Here is an 18,264-nt window from a genome sequence, read left to right as displayed (position 1 = left end):
GGTGGGACTTGTCACCCGAGTCTCTCGGACTCCGTTTCGTTGTAGTACGTACTACGGGCGGGGGCTTTCTCCCCGTCTATACGCTCCTCTTTAACGTACAATCTTTTGCGCAGGCGCGTTCGGCCCGCCCCGCGGCGGCCTCGTGTCCCCGCGTGAGGCGGCTGTGTCCGTTTATCCTCTCCCACCGTCCCTCAGGGAGGGCTTTGCGCCGAGAAGGCGTTAGGTGAATAAAAACACGTGAATAAAAACGCTTTGCAAACCCTCCCACGGGTGTTGGTGCCTCCCTCCCCCTCTCCCTGAGGGAGTTCGGTTCCCTACGGAGCAGCCTTGGCTGGAGCAGCAGCCACAGGCAGCGGGTGAAGAGGCAGCAGCTCCCGCTCCATCTTGGCTGTGAGGGGGAGAGGTGTGCTTCGTTGCTGGGGTCAGGGCCAGCTGCAGGAGTGGGAGAGGAGAGAGGGGGGGAAAAATTAAAAAAAAAAAGCTTTAAGTGGCAAGACTGAGCTTATAGCATGTGGCCAGCATGTGCCGTACAGGCTTCGGGAGGCAGCAGGAGCACACGCCAGAGGCTCTGGCTGGGCAGCAGCGGAGAGGAGAAGAGGCGTTTCAGGATGGAGGATTCCCGGACACCAGCAAGCAGGAGGGATCTGGAGGTGCGCGGGGCACAAGTGATGGTTCGCTGTCACCCTGCGGCAAACTCAGCCTGGAGCCCAGGTAGGGCGAACGCATGGACCGTGCAGGGTATAAATTATGTTTTCATCTCTCTCGGGTGGTTTTGGCTCATGATGTTCTGGGGCAGAGGCAGGAGTTTGCCGAGTTATGTGGTTGCTGTATGGCATTACTGTGTTTGTGGGGGAGGAGGAATATTAGGGGATTGGGGTTTTTTTGAGGATTACTGCCTCAGGAGGATATACAAAATTTTAGGTTTTCGGGGAGAATTTTTGGGTATGGTGGTGTCTGTGAGAGAACAAGCCTGGGGGCGATCCAGGCATAGCAGAGAGAAAACAGATGCAAATCAACCACTTCACAGAAAAATGCAGAGAGAAAGGGAAACATCTGTAACAGTCAAGGGAGTGCATAAAAAGTGGTTGTCTGATAGGAAAACCTGAGGGACCGGGGTAGCCAGGTTTGTATCCATTTTCAAGCTTTAAGATTTCCTCCTCAGGGCATTGCATCTGCAAAGCTCTGAGGGACTATCAAGCCCTTTTCAGTCCTCTTCACCGGGAGAAACAGTTCCAGGATATACAATTTAATTAAATTTCCATATTGCTAATAAAGGGTGCATGTGCTTGTTTTTCCGCAAAGCATAGTTATATCTAAACACCTGGGAATGACATTATGCCTGCAGCAGGAACATTGTCTGCAGATTCAAAGGTGTCCCTGTGTTTCCAACCACAAATTCTATTAGGCTGCTAACCAGCCTCCTTCAGCACGTCTCAGCAACCCTTTCCCTGCCTTGCTGTCGAGTAAATGTGTTGAGAGCTAGATACTGCTTTCCTTCGCCGTTATAATTTTGAAACTCTTGGCACAACTTAAGAAATATGTCATTGCTGCAGAAGTTTCTCTTTCTGATACTTTCTTCTGTTTCGGCTGTTGGATTGCTGTCAGCTGGAAAAGCAAAGCACGCAGAAACAGCCTGTGCATGTATCGTGCAGTCGAGTGCATCTGTCTGTGCTGCTGCAGGGTTAGCCACTGTTCCTTGCCTTTTGCAATGATCCATGGTGGTGTGCTTACCTTGAAAGACATGTTTTTGAACTCTGACAACTTTTTAAAGTAGCTTTTGCTTTTTTTAAATGAAACATCTTTAGGGTCTCCCTCCTGGCCCCCCTAAAAAAAAAAAACAAAGCTTTCTGCAACTTCATCAAGCGCAATAGAAACTGCTGTTACGGCTTTGCAATTTAGTAATTTAAAAATATTACATTCACTTTCTGAGTGTCCCAGCTTCTCGTACACACACACACTCTTGTACTTTCATAGGTATGTGTGTATGTATAAATATATTCATATCTAGGTACACTTATGTATCATCAATATATATGCATTTCTGTATGTATTAATTTTATTAGACAATCATTTTGATGTGGCTGCAAGAAGTGGTTATGGTGAAAGCTGTTGTTAACCGATGGAACTAATGAGATTGAACAAAGTCAAAAACTTGGAGACTTCTGGGTGGTTTTATTTATAAACTTTTTACACTCTAGCTTAGTTTTTCCTTTTCAGAGTCTGTACATTACACACATCTGCAGCATATGCTCCTTTGCAGACCAAACTGAAAGTGAAGCTGGAGGTTTTAGTATAGGCAAAAAGGCCTTGTGCTGGTGAACAGATAAATAAGACAAGTAACAGTCTCTTTGATGTGATGTATCTGTATTGGGGTTTTTTCTCAGAAATGATCAATTCCACGTACTTTCAGATGAGTTTATGGAATGACTCTTTATTGCTAAAAGCGAAAATCAATGTCTACTGGAGAAAGGAGTGACTGCAAGCGTATTTAAAAAACATGAACATAAGTGCTTATGGATTTTTCATGATTATATCGACAGTTAAAAACAGCCATAAACTTCACATCCTGTATACACAGGCACATATTAATGCTCTCATTTACCTGAGCGTTCATGATAAAACAGACAGGCACTATGGGATAACTGCAGTCTTTAGTTATTGGGTATCTATATACAAAGAAACCCAAATTACAACTAGGAAAGCTGAGTAAAAAGCTGTGTCCTTTTAGGTATAGCCAGACAAAGCTATGTGTTGCTAGCTCCATATTTAGTATTATTGATAGGCTCAAATGTATGTATGTTTGCAAGAGAAATATAATAATGTATTGACAGCTAACTCCCTAGAAATTCCATCAATTTGATATTTCCAAGAAAGCATGAGCCAAAATTTTGTATAAGAAAAGATGAAAGTAGGGAGGATGGGGGCTTGTTAAACATGATGTCTACTGCAATACTGGCTAGTATTGAACAATATTTTACTACAGTTCACTGAAGTTTCTGCAGTGCCACCCAGCTCTTTCTCTGGAGTGGACACACTTGAGAGTCCTTGATGTATGTACCTGTCTGTCTAGTGGGTAGCTCAAGTAACTCTTGGTGCACACATTTCTTTGAAGAGGTTTATTTCCTAACTCCTAGAGGCTCCTCTTCTGAAAGATCTGATGAACAATTTCTGTTCTGTTGTTCCCTTTTAAGGGATCTACATTTAGACAACTGCCAATCTTCATGTGCATTTGTTTGATGCTTAGTTACAGTACCTGACAGAATTGTGTTTAGGGCAACTAAAATGTAGTATTACATTAGATCCTCTCATTGCTCTTGCAGAAGTTATGAGCCAGTAGTATGGCTTACCAAGTTCCATTCAGGCATGCTCTACTGTTAAATATTTTGTTTCCTGTAGAAGAATTCATTACATGATCATGTCTGAAGTCTGAGTTGTTGCATCATATTTCAGTGCTTGATGCAGCAGCACTTGTAGTCTCAAGTGAGCATTGCCATAATTGCCTGAGGGGGCTTGGGGGACCATCGCAGATTTGAAGCATTTGTCTGTATTTGAGAGTCCAGTTTTGTGGATGGAACATTTTGTATTCAGTTGCTGCCAGTCTTGCAAATATCACAACCTGAGAGTTAAAAAGTAAGATAATGCTTGGAGGAAACATGTATAGTATAGAAATCCCCTTATTTTGCAGTTATAGGTAATCAACACTCCAAAGGTGGTGTCTTTTTATTTTTCTGTGGGTTTGGGGGAGGCAGTGGAGGTGATATCACTTGCAGCAGAACGATCTCCTCAGGGCAGTTTTCCTTCATGGTCTTGTGGCATAGTGTCATAATAAGCCCTGTTGTTTTATGTCACAGCGTCACATACAGTTGAGCTATTAGTAAGATGGAACGTAAGTCTTCAGAAAATGCAAAAATATTTAAAGAATAAATAGATTGAAAAAATTCCAAGCCATGGATTGGTAGATAAGAGAATTGCTGAGGACTATAGCAGAAGAACAGAAAGTTGCATCGGGGCAGAGCCTGTGCATCTAACAGCAGAGTGGGATCTGGAGTGGCCATGGAGTGGCTGTGCCTCCCGCTTCCTGATTTCCACTGAGCTCTGAACCTCACAGGGTCAGAACAATGGCAGCAAGGTGTTGATTTTTAAAGTAAATAAATAAATCATCAACATTGGCCTTCCAGTCCTGCTGAGAAACCTTCAGGTTGTAATGCATGAGCAAGGCCCTGCAGAAATCTGTGTAAGCAAGACCACAACAAATTGTAAGTTCACATTGGAATTATGATGGCTTATTTCATGTTAAATGGGTAAACACTGTCTTGCTCAGTACAAGAACATGTAGCGAAAGTATACTTTCAGTGTTATACCTGCATTTAACAGCATTACTGATAGTGGACCAGAATAAAATATGGCATTTCTTTTCAAGAGGCAGGATAACTTAATGATCAAAACAGGAATTGATATTACCTTATAGCTTCCTTCTCCAAAATTATAAGCTGCTACCGTACAAGGGCACAGGTTTTAACTCCTGATGTTTGTTGTCAGGTTCTGATGCTGTTGGCCCTCTTGCAATAGGACTGCTTCGCTGGAAAAATCCATATGTGTATGGGAACCCTCGCCTTCCTCTCACCTTCTCCGAAGATGCCTATGTTCCTGTATTTCAATGTTTTGCAACAGAGAATGACTTCTCATATCCATTATCCTGCCCAGCTTCACTTTCTATCACTCCAGTGCCTTCTTACAGCAGTAGTAGTCAAGAAACTTTGAGTCAAGACTCTACAGGTAAGTCTTTTTTACGTGTCAGATCTTAGTTTTTTACATGTCAGCGCTTAATTTAATCAGCAGCTTTAGTGCTCAAGTTAAATAGCTGTTTCTGCTGCCAGGCTGATTTGACTGTTCCTAAGCAAGGATTAGACCACAGAAACTTCACGAAAGAATTTATGCTTATGCCAAGTAATCCTTATTCAACAATTTGCCTTATGGTAAACAAAGAGCATAATGTTCTCGGCCACAATAATATAATTAGTGTGTGTTTGCTCTAAAACTGGTAGACCAACTGTTTGATGAGGGTGGAGGCATTTGAGGACAGTATCCTCTCTTCTGTGTCTACCATAAAACTTTGCATGATGGAGGATACCCTGGTATATCCATCATGTATCCAAAATGCTATGAGGACCTGGCTAATCACAAAATAGGATGTACCAGGAGCATCCGATTACATCCATGAGAACTCACCTGTGCTTCCACCCTGTTAAAAGGCTTATGTCTATCAGAAGCTATCAGAGACAGCAGCATGCTGGTCCGTGATAAGGTGCTTCCCATCTGGGCTTTGGAGGTCTCTCAGGGTCTGTAGGAAACATGACAGCTGATCACTTGACCTATAGTCTGCTCTTATTTGTATCTGAGAGTTTTTGATCACCATGATGATAGGAAGTGGGTCATGAGCTCAGTGAATTTTTCTGGCTGGCAAATGAGGTCCTGATCTATAGGCTTCTGAACTGAACCCCTGTAAAGGGATTTTAATTCATGCTGCCTTTTTTGTGTTGCTAAGTGGGAGGAATTAGCAAGGTTCTGCCTAGGTGCCAGGTAGCAGAAAGGTATTTATGGAGAGCGGGGTCTTGGTGGATCCAGTATTGAAAGGGGTAATGCTGGAAAAGGGCTGGTTTAAATACCTAGTGCTTACCTAGTTATTAAAATGTCTGTAACTGCTGGCAACAGTGGCTGAATGTAATCTGTACTAAAAATTATAATCAAATATGTGTATTACTGCTTTTTTTATTTTAAGTATTGTAATACATTAATGTAACTTAGTATAATGTAGTCATTATTGCATGTTGCCAAAAAATAACAGGCCTGAAGCTCCGTGGTGGTGCTGAAATCCAAACAAAACAGATTTCTCCCTTTCCAGAACCTTCTGACCTAATGGCTCATCCTCTGGTGCTGGCTGGATGCTTATGGCAGCCGAAAATCCTGGGCTCCAGCACTTCAAGTACCATTCCCAATGCCTGCTCTGGTGGTGACATGTGCAAAGCAGGAGTGCTAGGGCAAATGCTAAACAATTCATGCAAGGTTAAATGCTATGACTTTAATTTATCTTTTTTTTTCTGCTTCCAATTAAAAGCAGTGGAAATCTGCACCTCCTGCTCACAATTCAGTGTAATAAAACTTGATAAGGAGCTGCTAGCACTGCAGAACAATTTCCCAGTTCTAAAGTATGCATGCATCAAGCCAAAGGTGTCAGTATGATATTATATTAGCAAGTCAAATACAAATGCCCTAATTTTTATCTTAATTTAAGAAGCTACAGAGTCTTTGAAGAGTTCACAGTGAGATGTTTGTGAAAGTATTGCACTGAAGAGCAGCATAGCAGCATGGTGACAGGTCAGCACAGAAGTAATGCCTGTTTCCAGCAGGGCTGGGACGTCCCGGTCCTACAAAGCAGGACTTGTAGCAAAAGAAAATACAATCTTCATCCTGAGGAGTTAATGTCCCAAATTCTATAGCCAATGAAACAACTGGTAATCCATGGGATTATTTTAAATCTAAATGTGTCCTGCAGCAGTGGAGAGGGTATTGCACGTAAGCAGGGTGAAGTGTTTCACATATACCGATTAGAAGTACTTTACCCTATTGCATAGGGGTAGAAGAGTGTTGTGTCAGCAGCTTCTCTGTATGACTGGGTGTCGTGTCTGCAACACCAGTGATAATCTATATCACTGGGCCTTATTGCAATGCTTCTGATGCAGAGATTCCTCAAGTTTTTTAAACTTTATCGGTTTTCAGGGACTGTCTTGCCATCATAGAAAAGCTTGTTTGCAGGGAAGGTAACAGCTGTTCAGCAGCATGCAGCATGTCTGTGGAAGCTCAGGCAAGAGTGCTGCATCAGCTGAAATGGGGGAGTTTTTGAAAAGACTGAGGGTAACTCAGAGATTGATTAATGAGGCAGGGTATATCCAGGCTCATTTTTGTCCAAGATTACTTGATCAGCCCATTTACGGGAACTTGATAGGCAAAAGAATACGAAGCCACAGGCTCGCTGTGCTGCTTCTCTCTTGTGAATTTACATCAAACTCTCTGTAACATTTTAATAACAAATTCTTAAAAAAACAACCTATACTAAACAACCAGTATATAAAGCATACAATACATACATTGTATTTTCAAAAGAATTCTTTTAACTGCTGATGGTGGGAAAATTCTGGCTGCTTGCTCCCGAGCAGGGCATGTTTGGGACCTTGTAATAAGCTGTGCTTGGGGATGTCTGAGCTGAATTTCAATGTTCAGAGCAACAAGATAGTGATGCAGAAAATAAGGTATCAACACAATAAAAATCCATGTATTAGGATATACAGTATGAAAGAGATAGAACTGCAGCTACTAGTATTTGGGGAGCAGGTCTTAGTGGGTGCTTTGCATCCTCCTTGAAACATTAGTCTCAATTTAGTGCTCTTGTTGCTTCGCAGCATTCTGCAATGCTAGATGATTTACTGAGTAATATCAAATTTTGTCCTTGGATATAGAAGTATAATTGACATCGGAATCTATCAACTTCATGTACTCTGGAAGGGAATTCTTGAACTTTTAAAATTACTAGTAATTTGAAATAATGTTTTTTGAGATGATCGCGCTGGTTAATGAAAACCACGCTTCTGTTGAGAATGGGAAAAAACATGAGGAATAACTCTGTGCTGATTTCCTAACCTGGAAATCTTCTGAGTGAGTACCAGAGAGGAATGCAGTTTTGATAACTATTTAATAACTACGTATCAGTTTTTGAACTGAGTCCTGAAGAGTTCCTGTTGATTAACTTTGTCTCTTCTTATGAGCATTATTCAATGCTTAATTACATGGAACAATATATTCCAGAATATCCAGAAGAGTTTGCTAGACAACACCAGCTGGATTCAGAGGAGTAGATTTGCACCGGGTAGAAATGAGTCAGGAGCCGAGCAATACCTGTCAAGTTTGTGTCATATGCAAATCTTAAAGAGAAACAAAATATCATAAGTCATGAAAATATAGAATATACAAGGCCTCTATGTCTTCTTGAAATGAATTTGCATTTTTACTGATAATAATCTGAATCTTTCCTTTCAACCACTTGTGACCTGAAATTAGTGCACCTTCATCTAGACTGTATTTCTGGTTTTTGTTCATTCCAGGGACCTGTCCCCTTGTATGCTAGATCAGCTGTTTCAAAAGCAATTATATTGATTTGCCATGAATTGTTCCTGACAAATCTGTTAGCTCTTTGTTGTCATCTTGTTTTCTTCAAGGTGCTTACAGGCCACTTGATTTATTGCTTGCTTACTAATTTGTCACCATCTCTTTTCAAATATCAATGTTAGGCTGACTGGGCTGTAATTACCTAAAGTACTTTATTTGCCGTTCTCCACTGTTATAGGACCTTACTCCATCCTTACTTAGATGGAGTCTTCCTTAAAATGTATTTAGGTTTCTAAATCCCAGCAAGGCAACTGAAATGTGAAGTAGGCACATATATGACTTTTCTGGGTTTGCGCCTGATCCCTCGTGTCTGGATGTATGGAATAGAGCTGTTTCAGGAGAATTTGTACTCCCAGCAGAGACAGGGAAAATGCAGAAGACTCGAGGCAGCTGGACCCTCTTCAGGGATGCACCAGGGTCCGTCTTGTAGTTGGTCAGAAACACGTGCTTCTGGAAAAAATAGTATTCTTATAATTGTGGTATGCAACTTTTTGCGAACACAAGAAAATCTGAAAGAGTGTTCCAGCATCATTGCTCAAATCTGTTGGCTGTCTGGCTGCAGCTCAAGTGCCCTGTTTTTTTTACACAAATTCCTGCAACCTCTCCATTTTATCTTGCTGGTGCAATCATAGCATCAAACCTTTCCCCTTTGTTTCTACACTGCAAGATATTGCCACCTGCTGTGAATGCCATATTTGCCATCATAGACAAAAATCAAACTAATTTGTTATGTATTTCTTGATTTGTATGTAAGTGCACACTTAAATAGTTTCTCTGATTCTGCAGCTTCCATATATTTTTGACAGAGCTGCCTTGTCACATGCAGTTAGGCCTGTTTTAAATCACAAAATAACAGTGAAAAGCTATATAAAGAAATAATTTGTGACATTGAGTACTTCTTAGTATGGTGTAGGACTCCATTTAAATTTATTTGATAAGCTAGATGCAAAGAAAGTGAGTGCAATAGATCTAATGTCAGCTGACTTTTGTAAAAGCAATAGTATTGTCCTGCCTAGGAAATTATTTGTTCACCTGGAGAAAAATGAGACTTGGAAGAATTATAATGTGAATATGAGATGATTGAGGGGGACATGACAACAGTCTTGGGAGGGGGAGTGCTAAATGGGAGGAAGATTAATAGTGGAGTTTTCCCAGTACTGGTTTGGAAATCAGGGTTAATATTTTTATGGATGACTTCTGCCTGGAAAGGAGGAGTGCATTGATGAGGTGTGCTGATGAGTCTAAGCTGGGAGACATCCTTGCTACAGAGGAGAATCTGAATGTCAGGTAGGAAAAAATGGATGGCTTTGGGGAACAGAATAAGGGAAAAGTGATGAAATACAATAGTGCAGGTTTCAAGACTGTGCATAACAGGAATTTTTTTTTTTTTCTTCTCCTGTGAGCTAGGAGTCCTCAGCTGGAAATAGTAGAGGAAGATAAATCCAGCTACTAATCAGAAGTATGCTGCAGCTGTGAAAAAGCAAATGGAAGCCTGGGATGTCTCAGGTGAAATATTTGCTACAGAGGGAGAGATTAATATTGTTTAACCAAATTGACTGCTTATTTTCAAAAAGGATAGAGATGTACTGGAGATTAAGCAGAGAAGAAGCATCAGAACAATACGGGAGAGGAGAGCTTATTTTAGCAGAGTAAAAAAGTTTGCTGTGGTTAGACTAGCAAAACAAAAGCTATTTTTTAAAAAAAAATCAAAACAGTAGGTTTCAGTTTCTGTTTATTTAATAATTTCATGTTTATAAAGGTTGGGAATTAGCTTGTTCTGAAGAACAGGCATCTGATCTGTTCACTTATCCTGACCAGCAACCTTCAGAGTCTGAAAAAACTGCTAAGTGACCCCAGGGATGCAACTGCTGGTGTTAGCACTTAGAGTTAACGAGTTAATGGGTTCCAGCTGTAAATCTTAATTCAAAGGGCTCATAAACTGCCCAACTCCTGGGGACTGCGTACAAAAGTGAAAGCCACAAGATGGTGCTAACGCTCCTTACCATGGCTGAAAGCATTCTCAAGGATGCAGAGCAACATGCAACGGCCTGGGTGTAACCGGACAAAATTTCCATGGACCGTGGTGTGTATTAACCTGTAAACAAGTAATTAAGTCAGTGGCTCAGTTCGGTCTACAGTTTGTGGTTATGCACTGATTTTTGTTAAAGAGTCCTAATACTCTGTATATTGGAGGGAAAGAGGGAGGTGAAGATAGAAGGGAATTAGAAAGGTGATGGTTATTTCTGCGGTTGTACCCTCTTTTTGCTTAGCTTTCAGCTATAAAGAGATTGATGAAATTACAAAATTGACAAGTAGAGAGAAAACACATCTGTGTTATCTCCGATTAGAATCGTCACTTGAATTTCTGTGCTTTTTAACTGCCAAGGGCAAAATCTGCGGTACCTACGGCGTTGCTGACTGCTTGTGCTTCTCTACGTATTTTTTTGTTATACTAGTGTTGAGTCAGGGACATTTTGGAAGGTTTGTCTGGTGTTCTCTGTACAGTGTCTTAAAAGGTAGTGGAATAGAGATAGGTTTCTGCAGTTTATGACTGTCCAATAGAGAGCTCCTAGTAAGGTTTATAGAGAGGAAAAGTATCATTTGCAAAATGTTACTTGGGAACTCTGAAGTTGGCTGAACCCAAGAAATGATGCAGTCCAGTTGACAACTGCATAGACTTAATCTCAGTGCCCTGACTGCTAACAGCCTGCCTTTGCTACTGTCCTGTCCTGTCTGCTAGCACAGGCATCGCCTCTCTGTTCATTAATCATTGTGGCCAGGAAGACGAGGGGTTTATCTTTCTCAATTCTTTCATTCAGCTACCAGCGGAATCTGCCAGTGTTATGAATGGCAACTGCTAACTACTTTTATCAAAATTAGAGGGGAGTGCCCTTTGTTACAGAATGCCTTTCCTGCAGTGCTGTGTCATCTTTTGCTTCTGAAATGCAGTGTATGCATTTTTGCCCTGAATAAAATGAGACTAAATGTGTTTAAGATTAAACCTGAAATGGCTAAAAAGCATACTGCTTTCAATAAGTATGATGAATTAGGATCTTAAAAAGAACAGTAAGTATTGTGGTAATATCAGTGTCCTTGCTGACTCTTGGGACAGAGTGCCATTAAGTCTATACTTCTAAAGATCTAAATATGTGTACTTAACCAATTTCAAGGCTCTGGCTACCAATAGGATTGCTTTTATGGTTCAAAGATGCGTAATACTGTTTACTCAAAATTCTGACTTACATTAAGTGCACAGATCATTCTAAAAACCTCATGTTTAAAAGGAAGGAAATAAAAATTGTGAAACATCTGTAGCCTTCTGACTTTATTGTAGGATCAAGCCTAGAAGCTGCTGAGCTGCCTGGTTCTGATCCAGCAAAGCAATTAAGTGTATGCTTACTTTTGGACTTGAGAGTTGTGCCATTGAAATCAATTTATCTGATTGTCTAATGGTTTTTAGCACTTACCAATGAGAAACCAAAATTTGCCTAAGTACAATGAGCTGGTGGTTCCTGTTGTAATGTGTATTTAGAAATGGTAACCAGCAGGGATCATGCTCTGTTGGTTAAAGGTATTTAACACTGGCAATGCTAACATGTGCCTCCTGTAGTGCTGTATCTGTGTGCTTCAAACTTGTCTTTAGACAGTATCTTTAGAACTGGAAGTGTGTTTACTCTCCAGCCCTGTCTTTCTGTTAATTTTGAAATTAAGTACAAGGCCTGGCCTTTCTTTTTATCTAGAGTGTGGGTGTTTGCCCTTTTTGCTGATCTGAGGTTGGCACACTATTGCACAAATTTAAACTGGAATCTGATGCTATCACCATTTGCTCATTGCTGGTGCTTCATGTGAACTTAAACTCAGGAGGGTCTGTAATACACAGTCTTTCTCAAATTGCTGCTTACAAATCCAAGTCTGTGTCAGCTAAGTTTTCATTCTTTTTGGTTGCCTTATTCTTCCTTGAATACATTTCTGCAATGTCCACTGACCACAGCTGGTGCAACAAGAATTTATTTGAATGTCAGATTTCATGGAGACTCCTTTTCTCTGGGCAATATTCTGGTTTTGTAGGCTAGTTCAGTTAATGCAGAAAAGGGTTAGCAAGGAGTTCTGGTCAGTAACAGAATAACTGCTTTCTACATAAGGATGTGTCTCTGTACCACTCCTCCAACTGCAGCCTTCTAGTGCAAGAAGGAAATGTTTAATTAGCTCTTTAAATCTAATAGAGGTTTACTGATGCTGTGCAAAATGGCAATCTATTTCACTCTTCTGTCACTGACATGCCTTTCTTTGTGAACAGTGTACCTATCTTACATATTTTATAACCAAGATTCTAGTGTATAGTAAAAGACAAGCATAGAATTATTATTGAATATCTTCTTGTTAACTTTACAGAATCAAAATAGGATAGTTTCCAACTTTATCTCCAGAGAAATTAAGTGTCTGCAAATACAATGCTTTTTATTTTGTTGCTCATTAGAGAATTTAGCACAGTTAAACCTTGAGTTGTTATATCTCTAAGTAACTGGTATATTCTTGTGCTGGAAAAAAAAAAACTATTAAAAAAAACCCCAAACCTTCTAATAAATCTCCTTTTGATAGTCATGTTAAAGAGAGTGAACCAGGAAAAAAAAAGGCTAATGTTGGAAAACCATGAAGAAAACACCATTTTTAAATGAGCTTTTTCAATTTGATATTGATAATGAAGTCTTGGTCTTTGAAAGAGCAAGGACATGTGTCAGTCTCAGATGTCAAGTAGGAAGTGTTCATGTGTAGCACTGCAGTACAGGACTGAGACAGAGAGCAAGAGCCGTATAATTAAAATGGAATGAACCATGCACAATAGCTCCAATAAAGCACTTATTTATTCTCTTCCTCTGTCTTTAAAGCCTGGTTTAAGATAACTTGTTTTGTTTCCCATCATTCCCCCATTAAAAGAAGGATAATCGATTTCCAGAAAAAAGCCTAGCGATGCCAGTTTGGAAAATGCAATGCTGTCCACTCTTTCACCTACTGTTTTTCCTTCTCTCTACTCATTTTCCCTGGCATTTTATATTCCTTCCTCTTTAGTCATTCCCCTGCTATTCATTGCATACCTCTGAAAATCTCTTCCTATTTTCCTTCTCTGTCCTGCCCAGCTCTTTCTTCTGTCCACATACTGTGAATTTGTCCTCCCTTTTGTACCTGTTATTTTGCTTTCCTCACTTACAGTTTCCAGGAAAGAGGCACTTCCAGCTGTGTGCCTTGATTGCCCTCAGCCAGCTTCTGCTCAGCTCTGAGGAGGAGATAGCTGGAAGAAGCCCCATGTAGCTTTTCTTCTCATGCTGGCTGCTGCAAGAGAAGTGGTTTCCCACCCCTGGCTCACAGGCGAGGTCCTTTGCTTTGCTTGGGGTTTCAGGAAACTAGAAGGTTAAAACTGAGACCAAACAGGAGAGCAAACCATGGTATTGCCCATGGCTCCCACTTGGTCAGGATGGATGTCGGAGGGCCTGTGGATGTGGCAGGCTGCTGAGGGCCGAGGGGAGAGTGGATCACCGTGCTCCGGAGCACGCGTCTGTGGCTGGCTTCCAGCTGCGAGCCCTGGTTCTATAATAGGTAAGCAGGGGGTTTATTTGGCACTTGCTGATCTAGTGTCCAGCAGATTATCTGCTGCTCTGTGCTTGTGTCTGATCGGTTTTCATTTTTCCACAGCATTTACATCTAAGCGGTATCTTTTGGTTGAGAAGACCAAGAAGCATTTATTGTGGGGGGCAAAAAACCTCGGACAGAATTCCTAAGTCTACTGACATGCTTGTAGTTGAATCCCAATTACCAGAGTGCAGGGAGCCCCCTTACTTTGAGTTTCAGTTTGAAATTCAGGACTTTGTTTAAACTCTGTTGGAACCAATGGAGAGACCCACTTGCGCTGCAGTATGAGGTAATCCAACCCAGGATGCACAAAATTGTTATTCAAACATAGCATAACTTGTTTACACATATTTTAGAGGCACCCCCCACTGCCTCCTGTCAGTTCATGCGTTTGCCTTTGGTATTACTGTGTTTATAGAACAAGCCCTATTTTGCTGTCGCACAACTGCTCTCTCTCTGCACTGCCTATGCTTCCTTTTGTCTGTTGTTTCCTACCCCCTTGTTTCCCTTCTATCCTGGAAATAAAGCTGCAGAAATCCCCTGAAATGGGTGCTTACTCCCTGTTGTCTGCATGGTGGGGGGAATTGCACCTTATCAGATACCACTCTGGTGTTAGAGAAGTAATTGCTGCTTTGCAAATGCAGTCTTTTCTACATCAGGACTAAAAACTGCAAACATACCTTATGCACAAATACCTACATGCTTCTTTATTTATTGCTTTTAAATACTTCCTCTGGGTGCTGCTTTCTCCCTTGCCAAAAATACTGTCATTCACATCCTTGAAAAGCTTCACTTTCACTTTAAGGTGAAAATACTGCAGAGTGAAAATAAGTTATTGGAGATTAAGTTTGTGGGGGAAGGGAGAGCATCAGTACAGCTCCACACATAAAGATAAGAACATGCTGCACCTAAAGCTTGTTGAAGATAGACTTCTTTTTTTTTTTTTGGCAGATATTACACTATGCCATTCTGTGGATGGTAGATGAGGGAGGAAGAAACAGAAAGGTGGAGCCATTATCCAACTATTCTGCAAGGTCACAAGGGTAGTGTTTGATAGAGTGAGAGCAGAAATCGGAGCCCTATAGGTGATCTTCAGGATAGCAGAATAAACAAAATGTTATTTCTTCTGTTATTAGGAGAGCTGATAGTTTAGAACCTGGGTTAGTAAACATCCTCTGTTACGTTGGAGTAAAAGGCATCTTTGCCATGCATTATGAGCAAGCAATGAAGCTGCAACAGTAAAAATTTTTAGCTATACGTTTTGCTGGTTGCATTATATAATAGTCTTGAACTGAGACCGCAAAGAGGGTGAGGATGAAATTAAATGAGTCATTGTTAAAAATAGGATGTGGATCTGAATTAGATGTTGAATTTGCTGGGCAGCTGAATAGAGAATGTAATTTGCTGTCAGGAATAGGCTGTGTCTATACTATATAAATTTTGATTGCTCTGTAAACTCATAGTGATTAAGGGTTACTGATGATTTTAGTTAGTTGCTGTAAAAACTGCTTGAAAACTGAAATAATCTGGCAATTGTGTGTATTGTTATAGCTGGTACTGTGGACACAAGAAAAGCATCTGAGCTGTCCAGTGATAGAGTCTCCTCCTGTGCAAGGACATGAGGCACTACACTTTAAAATCTTTCTTTATATTGAATATCATGAGTGGCAAGTTGGGAATTGACTGTATAAGTGGAAATAGTAAAAGTAAAAAGCTCGACTTGGTTTTAAGCTATAGCTGGTTAGAATGGGGTTTCTCTCATGGCTAAGAGGATGCGGTGGTTCTGTTTATAGGGTGAGGGAAGAAGCCATCACTTCTAATGATGATAAAGATGGCAGGAAATTATGACCTCTGGCTATTACTAGGGACAGAATGCTTCAGCAAATGGACTAGAAGGCTTCTAGTCTGACCCAGCGCACCAACTTTTAGGCTATGTTCCTACACAATTTAAAGCTGGAGCGTGATGAGCTTGAGCAGTGGTTCACCTGCTTGTCACTGTCATCCAGATGTTCATCAAAGAATTCTCTAAAGCCATTTTCATTGAAGTAGAGTAGCTATTAGTAACTCTGGGTGAGTTTTCATAATCAGATCACATTGCTTTAGATAAAAAGCACACCATGCATTATGCTGGTGCTGTGGGGGCATTTAAGCCCTCCACTTGTTTCAGATATTGCAGGAAAAAAAGAAAACACATTTCTATGAGCTTATTTTGCATCCTAATTGTGGAGATGGGTAACACTAAAGAGCAAGGTCTTTAAAAAACAAAAAAAAACCAGCAGCGGATGTGCTGGTCACCGTGGAAACCAGGCTTTTGATGAAGAGGTTGTATGTCTGGTAATACTTTATACTGAGTTCTGACTGGTGATCTAAAGATCCACGTTATTTTTTCAAATTATTCCATTTCCTTTCCTGCTCTATAGTTTATTTTTTAGATGATAGAAAAGAGGAAACTGCAAAATATGGAGATTTGTCTTTAGAGAACGGTAAAATACTTATTTCAGCAAAATAGTAACACATTTTGCTGAAACAAGGTTTTTATGTAAGGCTAGAACATGCAAATAGACGCTATAGCAAAGGAATTCAGTGCTTAACAACTCCTTGGACATGCATCAAGTTTAGAGGCCAATAATACCTCAAAGGATATGTGAAAAATTCTGTCAGTAAAGCAGTGGCTAAAATTGACCATTTGTAGAAATAATGCCTCTGCATTTGTAAACATCCAGATACCCAGCACAGTCTCATGATCTCAGTGAAGTTATTCATGCATGTCTGCACACTGTGGGCGCTCAGTCCAGAAGCACTACCTTAATGTAATTTACCAACCCTGAATTTTGTGGCATGTTAGAAGTTTTTAATAAAAATATTATTGAAACTCTGTCAGTCAAGGTTTTTCTGAGCTCAGGTATATGAATCGGGCAGTAAATATTTGAAAGCTGAACTAGAAGAACCATCAATGGCTGAATAAAGATGGCTTAATGTAAAAATCTGGAGATTGATTGAAGTAAGCTTCAGTGAAACAGCTTCTGAGACACTTCAGAATAACATCAGATAAGGTTATCTTCACAGAAATGGGCCCCTGAAATTCTCATTTAATGGTCTTATGTATATGGGAGAACTGAGACAGGACTGAGGTAGTTTTCAGAAAGTGCTTACTTTAGGACACAGTCTTTCCATTGTCTGTGGTTTCATGAGCATGGTGATATTATTCTTGGATCATGAACACACTGTTTGCTCTTACTGAGAGCAACTTACTAAATGAGTATTAAAGTAATAGTAAATCCAACTCTGAAAAAAATGTAAATGCAAATTTTAATGCACATAAACTTGACTGGTAATATGCAAATTTTTTTTCTTTAAGGAATTTGCATTCTCAATTACTATCAATAAAGTCTTTATCAATGTTTATTAAACTTATATCTTAGAATAATTTTAATACAATACTTTTTAGTATAGTATTTTCTGATCAGGTGATAATACTGCTGATCAGAATTGTATCTGAGAGTGACACCATCTTCTTTCTGTGCATTTGAAGTCTCCTCTTCCTCCTTTAGCTGTAGAAAGTACTGTAGGATCTTGCCACGCTATTCCTGTGAAGTTGACAGGGTATGTTGGGGTTCCATAGAATGAGGTTTCCCCCTGTGACCTCTAGCTCAAAAGTAATCAAACATGGTTTTACTTTTTATTGATAGAATCCTTTTTTAGCCAAAGACTATAATACCTTGTTTCATAATTCTTTAAAATATCTATATGATTCTCAGGAATATACAGAGGAGAGTTTGGCTCAGAGAAAAAAGGCTTCATTTTTGTTTTCAGGCATACTGTTTAAAATTCTCTTTGGCAACTGAGGAGACACAACATAGAATGTTGCAAGACTTAATAGATGTATTTTATTCTTAACATTGTTTTACACTGATTTAGGTTTCATTCTGAAGCAACTTAAAGATGCATTACACTTTGAGCATGCCAGTTGTCTAGAAATTGCTTGCATGCATGATTATTTGCAGATTTTGATATTTCATTTAAATATGTTTATACCTGTTTCAACAACTGTGTGATAAACATTAATTTAATTCTCCAGATCCTGTGCATGGCTGTCTTTAAAAAACAAACAAACAAAAAAACCCCCAACCTCTTCCCCCCCCCAACCGAACGCAAACCCTCCAGCTCTGTATGTGATAGTCATCTTTACAAAAGTATTTGTTTTATCGCATTTAAGACACTTATTTTTGTGTTAAATTTCTCCCTTTCTTTAAGTCCGTTCCTTCCTTATATGAAGTAAAGAATCTTGCTTTCTACAGTGTATTTGCTTAATACACTTAGAATTTTCTATGTTGGTGACAAATATATTAATTTACTAAGCTGGGCTAATTTTCTATATTAATATATCTTTCTGCAGAGCACTTTTGGGAAAAGTAAATA

General features: G+C 40.0%; 1 protein-coding gene across 1 annotated transcript in view; it reads left to right on the top strand.

Annotated features, from left to right (window-relative positions):
* Positions 1-509: 509 nt before the first annotated feature.
* The window catches only part of ANO4 (anoctamin 4), a 220,981-nt gene continuing 203,226 nt past the window's right edge, over positions 510-18,264 (top strand). Inside the window, exons 1-2 of the mRNA XM_075058242.1 lie at positions 510-711; positions 4,540-4,776. Coding sequence (XP_074914343.1) covers positions 510-711; positions 4,540-4,776 — 439 coding nt within the window. The remainder of the gene's footprint in view (positions 712-4,539; positions 4,777-18,264) is intronic.

Source organism: Buteo buteo, chromosome 26 (assembly GCF_964188355.1).
Source record: "Buteo buteo chromosome 26, bButBut1.hap1.1, whole genome shotgun sequence".
Taxonomy (NCBI): Eukaryota; Metazoa; Chordata; class Aves; order Accipitriformes; family Accipitridae; genus Buteo; species Buteo buteo.
Note: the sequence above shows the minus strand (reverse complement) of the source record. Positions and strands in the feature narration are given on the sequence as shown.